The sequence below is a fragment of the Coregonus lavaretus genome (genome assembly GCF_964263955.1).
Source record: "Coregonus lavaretus genome assembly, chromosome: 23".
NCBI lineage: Eukaryota > Metazoa > Chordata > Actinopteri > Salmoniformes > Salmonidae > Coregonus > Coregonus lavaretus.
In genome coordinates this window covers 21,397,310-21,409,802 of record NC_140010.1, presented here as the reverse complement: position 1 = coordinate 21,409,802, position 12,493 = coordinate 21,397,310, and the positions used below count along the sequence as shown (strand labels likewise).

Here is a 12,493-nt window from a genome sequence, read left to right as displayed (position 1 = left end):
TGGTTTTCTGTGGTGATTTAAAAATTTTAAAAATGTCATTTTGTTGAATCGCCACAAGGGATATGTGTTGGGACAGATATTTGTGGCAGATACTCTGGAGCGTCATTACTAACACAATCATATCTAGTGGTGTTTGTTGTCAAACAGTTAGCACCATTTACACTTTCTCCTCCCTGGAGACGTTTTAATATCAAATGGAAGGACCTGCAGTGGTGTTTCCTTGGTAACAGCCATTGTTTTTTTTCTTTTTAGCTTAAGGCTCCTTGGCTGAATTCAGAGAGAACACTGTTATGTTCTTTTTTTCCTTGTCTGAAAACCCAATTGCTCCTTTGGCAGATCAGGGAGAATCTCAAGATCAAGGTAGACTTCCAAGATGGATCACAGCAATCAGTATGATGCCAGACAGAGGAAGTGAGCTTCCACTGAGTTTTGTATCAGTGCTCTGTGCTCTTGGTGGTGGTGTAGCCTAGTACTTGGCTTTTATCTCCTTCCCAACTGGCTCTATTTTCCCTCAGGCGCTTGTTCAGTGAAACCACATTTCCACTGATGTGTCATGAGGCCTATGTTTACACATACAGGAGGACCAGGTAGTACTCCTCAGATAGAGCTAAAATGAACACTGCTGCTTCAGTGCACTGATTGGGTGGAAGTAGGATACATTAGCTCCCTCTGGCTGTGTGGAATCTTTGCCCTCAGAACAGCCTCAATTTGACGGGGCATGGACTCTACAAGGTGTCGAAAGTGTTCCACAAGGATGCTGACTCCAATGCTTCCCACAGTTGTGTCAAGTTGGCTGGATGTCCTTTGGGTGGTGGACCATTCTTGATAGACACGGGAAACTGTTGAGCGTGAAAAACCCAGCAGGATTGCAGTTCTTGACACAAACCGGTGCACCTGGCACCTACTACCATACCCCATTCAAAGGCACTTAAATATTTTGTCTTGCCAATGTACCCTCTGAATGGCAAACATTCCCAATCCATGTCTCAACAGTCTCAAGGCATAAAAATACTTATTTAACCTGTTTCCTCCCTTTCATCTACACTGATTGATGTGGATTTAACAAGAGACATCGATAAGGGATCATAGCTTTCACCTGGATTTACCTGGTCAGTCTATGTCATGGAAAGGCCATATGTTCTCAGTCAGTGTGCTGTGGGACAATCTGGATGATTTCCTGCTGTTCACCAGCTGATAGACATTATTTATTTAGCCAGAAATTCCTTGTGAATGCAGTAGATTCTTACAGACATACAGCAGCTTACTCTCCAGTGAGGATGTGTTAAAGAGATAGATAATAATCTCTGATTTCCTCTGCTGTAATCATAATAATTTAGAGGAAGAAAGAATCTTGGAGGTGGCTTTATATTCTATTGTCTCCCAAGTGGAGGATGAATGAAAGATATTGTCTCTTTCTTGTTTACCTGTTTCCTTGCAGTGGGCAAAGAGATAAAGTAATGAATTTTGACTTGAAGCCAGTGGGCCAGGGCCCCTGCATGCCAATAGGAATCCTATGTAAATGAATGCTTCCTCCTAAGCACCTTCCCATGGGCTCGCTCTGTTGGAATACATTTGTTGATATCCAGAAGGATGCAAGGGTTGAACACCCCCCCCCCCCCCCCCCCCCACCACCCCTCCTCCTCCTCCCCCCACCTCTCTTCCCCTGTCTCTTACCATCCCAAGTGACATGCTTTATCATGGCTCTGTGCTCCTGGGGGAAAATGAATCTGCATTGTGAAAATGTGGGCCGTGATTGTGCATACAAATGCGTGGCTCTGGGTCGTGAAAATTGAAAATCTGCTGGAGCCTCTTCAGAATGAGAAATGCTGTCGCAGCAGCTGTGCTGGCCTGGATAGAGTACTTTTGGCAAGTGTTAATAAAGCCTGAAGAGGCACTCGCTATCTGTTCCCAGTCCTTTCTTATAGATAGCAGCAGGAATAAGTGGAGAACAATGGGCATCCTCTGCAATGTTGGAGAACACTCCTCATACCTCAGGGAAAGGTTGTGCTGTTTTTCTGTGTTCTTCTGTTCTCTGTGGTTGCCTATGTGATTTCAGGGGTAAAAACAGGTCAGGGCCAGTTCTTTATATTTTGGGAAAGGATATCAAAGGATAACCTAAATAAATAAACATTTATATAATATACACTGAGTATACCAAACATTAGGAACACCTCCTAATATTGAGTTGCACCCCCTTTTGCCCTCAGAACAGCCTCAATTTGTCAGGGCATGAACTCTACAAGGTGTCGAAAGCGTTCCACAAGGATGCTGACCCATGTTGACAATGCTTCCCACAGTTGTGTCAAGATGGCTGGATACACACAGGAAACTGTTGAGTTCTTGACACAAACCGGTGTGCCTGGTACCTACTACCATACCCTGTTCAAAGGCACTTACATTTTTTTGTCTTACCCACTCACTCTCTGAATGGCACACATACACAATCCATGTCTCAATTGTCTTAAAACTTAAAAATCCTTCTTTAACCTGTCTCCTCCCCTTCATCTACACTGATTGAAGTGGATTTAACAAGTGAAATCAATAAGGGATCATAGCTTTCACCTGAATTGACATATATTCTATGTCATGGAAAGAGCATATGTTCTTAATGTTTTGTATACTCAGTGTGGAATAGGAATGTGTCATATTACCCAATTTCTTTAATAAATCTAAAGAAAATGTGTGCTCCGTTTGTGTTGTGCTTTGGCTTTAATGGAAAAATACACTGCATTTTGGGTAATGTCTGTATCAAGTCTTATAGTGGCTTTTTGTCAACATAATACATCCAGTGTATTTTCAACCTCTTGTCATTCCACTCCAGACAACACTGCCAGCATCGTGGCACGGAGGCGTCAGTTCAGCCAGGCGGAGCAGGATCTCTACCAGCTTCCTGTGGTTGTCAGGGATGGAGGGGAGCCCGTCCTGAGCAGCACCTCCACCCTGACCCTCCGGGTGTGTGTCTGCCAGAGAGGAGGTGGCAGCAGTAGCAGCAGCAACAGGGTGAAGGCCTGCCAAGTCCCAGCCTTCCTCTCCACAGCAGGCCTGAGCACCGGGGCCTTTATCGCCATTCTGCTCTGCATCATCATCCTGCTGGGTAAGAGACAAGTGAAGTGGAAGGAGGGGGGAGGTAGTGGCCACGTGGAGGAGAGAAGTTGGGAGAGAAGGGGGAGAGAGAAAGAGAGGGAGGGAGGGAAAGCTGGAGGAGTACCTCTGGCTGATTTGTTTCCAGCAGTAAAAGGCCACAAGTCCACCCTCAAATCACGTTGCAGGTCATTGCCATCAGAGAATCAGGTGTGTGTTTTGAACCTTTAGACTGGTGTAGTGTAATGACATATTGTAAGTCGCTGTGGTCAGTGGTGGAAAAAGTACTCAATTGTCATACTTGAGTAAAAGTAAAGATACCTTAAAAGAAAATGACTCAAGTACTTGAGTAAAAGTCTAAAAGTATTTGGTTTTAAATATACTTAAGTATCAAAAGTAAAAGTAAAAGTATAAACCATTTCAAATTCCTTATTTTAAGCAAACCAGACAGCACAAATACCCAGGGGAACATTCCATCACTCAGACATAATTTACAAACGAAGCATTTGTGTTTAGTGAGTCTACCAGATCAGAGGCAGTAGGGATGACCAGGGATGTTCTCTTGATGAGTGTGTGAATTGGACCATTTTCCTGTCAAAATGTAACGTGTACTTTTGGGTGTCAGGGAAATGTATGGGGAAAAAAGTACATTATTTTCTTTAGGAATGTAGTGATGTAAAAGTTGGCACAAATATGAATAGTAAAGTAAAGTACAAATACCCGAAAAAACTACTTAAGTAGAACTTTAAAGTATTTTTACTTAATTACTTTGCACCACTGGCTGTGGTCTTGTCCCCTCTCCTCTGACATGTCCTGTACTGTAGCCATCGTGGTGCTATTTGTCCTCCTGCGGAGCAAAAAGGGCAAGAAGGAGCCGTTGATCATCTCTGAGGAGGACATCCGGGAGAACGTGGTCACCTACGACGACGAGGGCGGGGGCGAGGAGGACACGGAGGCATTTGACATTGCAGCGCTGCGGAACCCCGCCGGGGCAGAACAGAGGAGGCTGCGGCGGGAGGTAAGGTCTGGGACGGAGGGGTGGCTGGTGGCCTGCGGGCCCCGGAGCCCGTCCCTCGTGCTGCTGGATACAGAGGACATGCACCACGTCATCAGACAGAGAGTGGTGGACGCTGACAAAGACACCAGCGGGCCGCCCTATGACTCCCTCCAGACGTACGCGTATGAGGGCTGCGGCTCTGCCACAGGGTCGGTCAGCTCTCTGGGGCTGGCCCAGGTCCTGCCCCCTGAACCCAGCTACAGTGACCTGGAGGACTGGGAGCTGGAGGGCCACATGCAGGCCAGACTGTTTGGGACAGAACTCTCTGAGACAGAACAGACCATAACCCCCTAATGTAAAAACATCTCTCCTCTTCTAACCGGTTTGTTAACCGAATGATACAAAGCTATTTGAGTTGTACAACTTGTTCCGTTTTGTTGTGGAATTGACTGTCATTTAACACTGGTCTCTGTCAAGTGGAGTGGAGGAAAGTATTAATTATTTTTGAGAAAAACAAATAAACAGAAAAAAATCATGAAGTTGGTATAAAAATAAAACGATTTTCCCAAGTGTATATTTTTATTGATAAATAAAGTGCAGTGATTTCAGATAAGTTAATTTATATGCAAGTCTTGTGTCATGTTGTGTAATGTGTCTGGTCCCATAGGACTCTCCTTAGTACCGTTGTGGTAAGTATCTGGGTCAGTATTCATAAAGCAACTGATCTTTGATCAGGTCCTCTCTGTCCATATGATCGTATTCATTATGATCTAAAAGGCTAAACTGATTCTAGATCAGCACTCCTACTCTGAGACGCTTTATGAATACGGGCCCTGGTCTTCTCATTGTGCTTGCTGACCCCAGTCTTGAAGTACAACAGTAACCTTCCAAGGTCTTTCAACTTTTTCTATAGTTAACCAATAGAAATGTATGTACAGCTCCCCAACAAGAGAGAAACTACATCACAGGAGCAGATCAACTTTTAATTGGGAAACAACACAATTCTATGGATGATAATTGGATCCAAATGCTTTGGTGTACAGCTTTTTATTTCTGCCCTGGGATTTATAAATCAGCTGTGAAAGGGTCTCGTTTCCCACTCAGACTTGATCTATTCCCACGAGAGCCCGGCTCTGTAAATAAAGGAACAATAAACCGTTCCTTAATGTCTTCATAATAACAGGTGATGAGGGGTAACTCACTTGAATTACAGGGCTATTTTTACAATACAATATTAATCAATGTTTAACTTTCTTATGATACACATAAAACAGGGATAATGATCATCAAGTCAGAGCTCATCCATTTACTCACACCATGTCTTATATATTATATTGAAATGATAATGTGTGACTCCCACATCTATCACTTCTTTGAATATGAGAATACAGTCCATAAGACCATTCCATACCCACCTACAATAATACATGTACAATAAATGCTGCATTGCAAACATTCCTATAGTGCCACTTATTCACAGCAAGGTAATTAGGGGATATTCCTTTGTAATGCATTATTTCTTTGAGAACAACTGTGACCCCAACAAAGATAATCATTATGTTGCCATAGTGGTGGTGAAATGATGAATAATGCATTACTATATAATTGCATTCTATCAGAGAAGGGTGTTTAAAGGCTATGGAAGGTAAATAGCATCTCTGCGGCCACCACCACAAATTTGATTACTTACGTCCAGTTCCTTTTACCTTTTACACACAAAGGAAAAAGGAAACCCACCCAATGAACTGTTTTGCTTTAAAGTTGTCGGATCAACAGAGCCAATGATAAAAGGAAAATCCCAGTGAATATATTCAAATACATCCCGTATCTCAGTGTTATCTGATGCTATATACTCCTTCATGACTTAATGATTGTATTTATTTGGCCATTAAAAATACATACAGCTGTTCCAGTATAGCATTTACATACAGGCTACATGATAGTTGTAATGGATTGGATGTTGGCGTGTTATCATTCAATATCGAGGAGAAACAAAACAAATACTGTAGCTACATGTAAAAGGCATACCTATGTTTTTATTTCAGTATGTCCATCCGTCCTACTGAAGATTGTAGAATGAAGCCCCCATAACAGTCAGCTACTGTACCCTGTCTCCATTAAACGTGAATGCAGACTGTGTGATTTGGACTTAACAACCAATGCTAATGCTAATCTTAATTAGCGTTCAAGATACTGACATTTAGGAAGTGAACATAATTATTGTAGGAAAGAATGTACTTTTGCTCTTTTTCATCTTGCACAATTCCATTTAGACTTGAGATCCAGCTTCGCTGCCATACTATAGCTCTAGTGGTGGTATTCATAAGCTCCAATCAGTAGAAAAGTATCCATTCTTTTAATAGGCCTTCTGTTAAATAATTAATGTAGAGTTACAAATCTTAAGCCAAAACAAATGTTTTGCTTGATAAAGTCAAGGTTTTATAAATCCTATAGAAATTCACTTCTGCATTGAACAGAACTTAAAATAGTCACGGTTTCTGAGTTTGTTTACCTAGGGGAATTTAGAAATGTATAGTGCTTTACAGCACCTGTCACTTTACATCCCTCTCTCTCACAAGACTAGCTGCTGTTGCTCCTGAATCCTGTCTGGCTGAAAAAATATGAAGAATTTCTATCATTTTTCTTTCAGACTGCGCTGTACACTGTAGCTACACACCCTCCTACTGTGCAAAATTGATTAGAAGTGTGTGTAACTACAAAAGTAGACCATAGACGAATGCAGAATGTCACATGGCGTTTGATCCACCTCTGCATAAGTAGTTGGGGGAATCAAACAGTGATGATCTGTTCTACTACACAGACCAGGGCCGGTGTGCTGTAATTTCCCATGCTGCATTTGACAGCTACAGCGGTGCAGGAGCTAAGGGAAAGACATACTCCATGCTCTGATAGACATGACTGCTGGTATTAGAACTAATTAACTACATAATTGGCCATCGTTATTGATGGATGAGAGGGAAACACTATCCTTCTCTGCAGATACAGGGTTATTACTTACAGGGCGGTCACTGTATCTTGGAGAATGTTGTGTTTCTCCATAATTTTGTTGAAACAACTAACAGAACCACCTGAAAATATATGGTATATCAAGCTATTATTCATGAAAATTAACATGTAAAATGATCATGGCTTTCTACGATCTAATAAGACACACCTACATGGAATGGTTGTGTTCCTAACCAAATACAGTGGTGGAAACTAGGCGGCAGGTAGCCTAGCGGTTAAGAGCGTTGGGCCAGTAACCAAAAGGTTGCTGGTCCAACTAGGTGAAAAATATTTCGATGTGCCCTTGAGCAAGGCACTTAACCCTAATTGTTCCTGTTCTGTCTGCTAAATGACTAAAATGTACAAATGTAAAATGTAATAATTGGGGCTGGCCCACCATTCCAGACACATTATGTTGCTGTTACATGTTGACTCAGCCATGCCATCAGTCTTCAGTGAGGTAATTCATCTGAGGATTGTTTGTATTCCAACCGTCATACTCAATCTGTGAACTCCATTCATCAACACCCACATTCCTTTCCCCATCATATGGAATACCCTGGGGTGGGCTGTTTGAAGCACAAATGGACCTCATAGTCTTGACAAGTTTGACACCGCAGTAAACCTTTGCATAATCCTCACGCATCCCTAAGGCACACCGGCTGAGGAAAACATCTATTAATACCATAAACACCATCTGGGTGAGCAGGATGTTTCTAATGTATACACCTTTTCAATGATCAAACTAGAATGTACAGAAGTGCAGAAAAGGATACGAGCCACTAAGATGTACTGTACGAGATTTGCACAATTTTATCTCACGTAATCTCCATATTTTTGCAGCAGCGTGTGCAGTCAGGCATCACATTAGTGCTATTTCTCATGCTCAACATCTCCAATGAAGTTGTTGCAGATCTAGGCGAGGGCAATAGTTCAAATTATCTGCACATTGTTGATTACAGGGAATCCTGGTGTGCACGGGCTCAGTGTCCAGCCCAAGACAGAGGACTTAGGTAGGAGTAGCCTTCTCTGAGGGGGCTTTGGTTCTTTGATATGGAAGCGTGTGCACTGTGCAGAGTATCCTGCTGCTTCGCCTGAACACAGACAGACACAGGTGCATCTGGGAGAGGAATCAGAAGGATTACTCACTGGCTTGTCTCCACAGCAGGTGAGAGGGATGGAGAGAGGGAGGCACAAGAGCAAGTCAGGTGGTTCAGACAAGATGGTGGTGGAGTCTTTGATGGAGACTGACGCTAGGACAAGAAGACAGCACCTGTCCGGCCCCAGTCCCATGTGGCTCAGTTGATAGAGCATGACACGCACAATGTCAGTGTTGTGGGTTTGATTCCCATGGGGGACCAGTACGAACAAATACAAAAATGTATGGACTCAATACTGTAAGTTGCTCTGGATAAGAGCATCTGCAAAATGATTATAATTAAATGTAAAAAAATACAATAATGGATAGATCACATGGGATACATCACAGTAGCAGGCTCAGGGATGTCAAAGGGTAAGGTAAAATGGTAAGGTAAAATGGTAAGGTAAAAGGGTTCTAAACCAGACTACAAATAGCCGAAGAATAGGTTTCTAACATGGGATGTTGTCTAGCTGATGCAAATCTTAAAACATTGATTGGCCATTGCCTGAAAAGATTGATGATACCGGTATATTTGGCTGATATGAGCTCAGTGATGTTATATCAACCTCATTGATATCAAGGTGTACATACTACTAGCTAGAAAATAGCATTTCGCTGCACCTGCGATAACATCTGCAAATCTGTGTACTCAACCAATAAACGTTGATTTAATTTCATTTTGATTTGAGTTCTACCTTTACGTAGTTTACAGACTCTTTGCTCTAGTTTAACAATGTATAAACAGAAAATAACAAACATGAATTATCTTTTAATACAGTATTGTGGTGGCTCTCTGCTCATACCTAAACTAAAAGCTCCATTGTCGTTCAAATCAAATCAAATTGTATTTGTCACATGCGCCGAATACAACAGGTGTAGACCTTACCGTGAAATGCTTACAAGCCCTTACCCAACAATGCAGTTCAAGAAATAGAGTTAAGAAAATATTTACCAGATAAACTAAAGTAAAAAATTAAATAAAAAGTAACACAATAGAATAACAATAACAAGGCTATATACAGGGGGTACCGGTACCGAGTCAATGTGCGGGGGTACAGGTTAGTCGAGGTAATTTGTACATGTAGTTAGGGGTAAAGTGACTATGCATAGATAATAAACAGCAAGTAGCAGCAGTGTAAAAACAAAGGGGTGGGGGGGGGGTCAATGTAAATGGTCCGGGTGGCCATTTGATTAATTGTTCAGCAGTCTTATGGCTTGTTAAGGAGCCTTTTGGACCTAGACTTGGCACTCTAGTACCGCTTGCCGTGCGGTAGCAGAGAGAACAGCCTATGACTTCGGTGACTGGAGTCTTTGACAATTTTTTGGGCCTTCCTCTGACACCGCCTAGTACATAGGTCCTGGATGGCAGGAAGCTTGGCCCCAGTGATGTATTGGGCCGTACGCACTACCATTTGTAGCGCCTTACAGTCGGATGCCGAGCAGTTGCCACACTGTAGAGCTGTAGAACTTTTTGAGGATCTGGGGACCCATGCCAAATCTTTTCAGTCTCCTGAGGGGGAAAAGGTGTTGTCATGCCCTCTTCATGACTGTCTTGGTGTGTTTGGACCATGATAGTTTGTTGGTGATGTGGACACCAAGGAACTTGGAACTCTCGACCACTACAGCCCCGTCGATGTGAATAGGGGCGTGTTCGGCCCTCCTTTTCCTGTAGTCCACGATCTGCTCCTTTGTCTTGCTCACGTTGAGGGAGAGGTTGTTATCCTGGCACCACACTGCCATGTCTCTGACCTCCTCCCTATAGGCTGTCTCATCGTGGTCTGTGATCAGGCCTACCACTGTTGTGTCGTCAGCAAACTTAATGATGGTGTTGGAGTCGTGCTTGGCCATGCAGTCGTGGGTGAATAGGGAGTACAGGAGGGAACTAAGCACGCACCCCTGAGGGGCCCCCGTGTTCAGATGTGTTGTTGCCTACCCTTACCACCTGGGGGTAGCCTGTCAGGAAGTCCAGGATCCAGTTGCAGAGGGAGGTGTTTAGTAGTCCCAGCGTCCTTAGCTTAGTGATGAGCTTTGTGGGCACTATTGTGTTGAACGCTGAGCTGTAGTCAATGAACAGCATTCTCACGTAGATGTTCCTTTTGTCCAAGTGGGAAAGGGCGTGCGTTTGAGATTGTATCATCTGTGGATCTGTTTGGGCGGTAGGCGAATTGGAGCCATGACCAGCCTTTCAAAGCACTTCATGGCTACTGACGTGAGTGCTACGGGGTCATTTAGGCATCTTACCTTCGCTTTCTTGGGCACGGGGAATATAGTGGTCTGCTTGAAACATGTAGGTATTACAGACTCGGTCAGGGAGAGGTTGAAAATGTAATTCTGAGCCTATTGTATGTCTGACACAAAGCAAAGAAATCATCATTTTAGTTTTGTGCAAAATCAAAACATGATTCAAACCGTCTTCAAAGGATTCCAGATTTTGTTTTCACTCCATCCCCTGGGATTTTTTTATCATGTACATACCTCATTGAAGTCAAGGACAAATAACAGAATGGCTCTGGAAACTGAGTGGCAACAACTTCAAAGAGAAATGTCAAAGGAATCGATGGGGAACGGAAGGATGCAACGCAATGAAGCAACATAATTGATCTCATTATCATGGAAGTGTTGTAGTTTACACTTTTTTGAAACACAACTTTCACTCGATCTCTCTCTCTCTCTCTTCACTACTGTAACTTCCTGAAAGTTGATGAAAGCAACCGAGACTTTACGAAATCAATTCTGACAGGTGGTGCAGAATATGTATAAAATATGATTTTTTTCCCAATGCTAGATGTTAGAAACTTCACTATCTTTACACATGATATATTTTTCCCCTGTTGTCTCCTATGTCTGAGGAGGACTGATGGGTCTTCTAAGGGAACAAGAGCGGTCTGAATCGATATCAGAAGGAAACCAAATGATAAACTACACTAACTGTACTAAGAAGAATTTAGCTGGGATGTCTTGAGTGCTGAGAATAGAAAAATCCATAACAAGTTCTTAATTATGGAGGGTAATGGAAAGTATTGAATTGACATTTCAGAGAGTGGACCACTTTTGTCCATGATTAACATTTCCGCCAGAAAAGAAAAAAAGCGGTTCCATTAGTATAAACAATTTAATCCTTGACTGTATCAAATGCACATCAGGGTGTCTTCCAAATGCCAGTTGTTCTATTGGAGCCTGCCATGACCACCTACAATGTCTCCACAGGAAATCTGGAGACACTGAAAGAACACTATATGGAGCGATAGTCACATTAAAAGTCTCAAATGCTTAACTGCTGTAGCCTATGTGGTTTGATGTTCTACTTATGAGATTTTTGATTATATGTCTTTAAAGGAAATGGTATAAGTAGATGCACTTATATATTCTGAAGCAACAGTCCAATGTGTATAATGGCAACATATAAATGAAGTGCCTGAATTTTATACAGTGAGCAGTTTTGTTGTGACTTCATTATTGACTGTCGGATCCAGCAGTACTCTTCAACACTGTATAGGCTATTATAGTATAGGCTCCTCTGCTACTTACAGTAACCTACATATAGGTTGAGCAAAGATACTGCAGGGTGGAGGTGTTGTTTGATACTGCATTAAATACATTCAATGCAATAAATACTGCAGAGAGCACCAGCTTCCAAATGCTGAGCACAGGAGGTGTCTGCATTGCACTGGGCCACGCATGCTGCTGTGCTGTAGCAGACTGCAAGGCAGTGAATTCTAATTCCCCACACTGATCAATAGAAATACTTACACTTTCACAGATGAGATGAGCAGTTAGGCTCCACAGGGGACTACCCGGATCCATTGCTTTGCATACAAATGCTGTCTACTCTGGCATCCACACTGACTGTGTAGGGGCAGTATCATGGAATCATTCAGACATTATTCCGTAAGGTTAAGAGGTGAAAAGAATGTAAATTCATGAAACCTAGTTATGATGTTAAGATCCTACACTTTCAATATAAGCAACTTTCACAAGAAACATTTGAATAAATCCACAATATACCCATAGCAGAGAGAATATGGCCTTAAGATTTGATGGATGGGTGTAGTGCAGATATTGGATAGCCTAAGTTCACTGTTGACTGCACCATTTCGTCCTCATATGTAATATTCTCTTTCTGACACATCACATCTAACCCACCTTCCGTGACTTTCTTTTTTATCCATAATACATTTAGGATGAAGTCCTGATATCTGTGATTAACTTTTAAGCATGTCTCAGTTACATTTTAATTACTTTCAGCATGTGCTCAGACAGAAGCTATA

The 12,493-nt window shown here is 42.4% G+C and overlaps 1 protein-coding gene across 1 annotated transcript in view; it reads left to right on the top strand.

Moving 5' to 3' along the window:
* LOC311150441 (cadherin-18-like) overlaps window positions 1-4,432 on the top strand; it is a gene marked incomplete at both ends in the record, with an annotated part of 43,476 nt that extends 39,044 nt beyond the window's left edge. Inside the window, 2 exons of the mRNA XM_084187928.1 lie at window positions 2,822-3,094; window positions 3,906-4,432. Coding sequence (XP_084044054.1) covers window positions 2,822-3,094; window positions 3,906-4,432 — 800 coding nt within the window. The remainder of the gene's footprint in view (window positions 1-2,821; window positions 3,095-3,905) is intronic.
* Window positions 4,433-12,493: the final 8,061 nt, after the last annotated feature.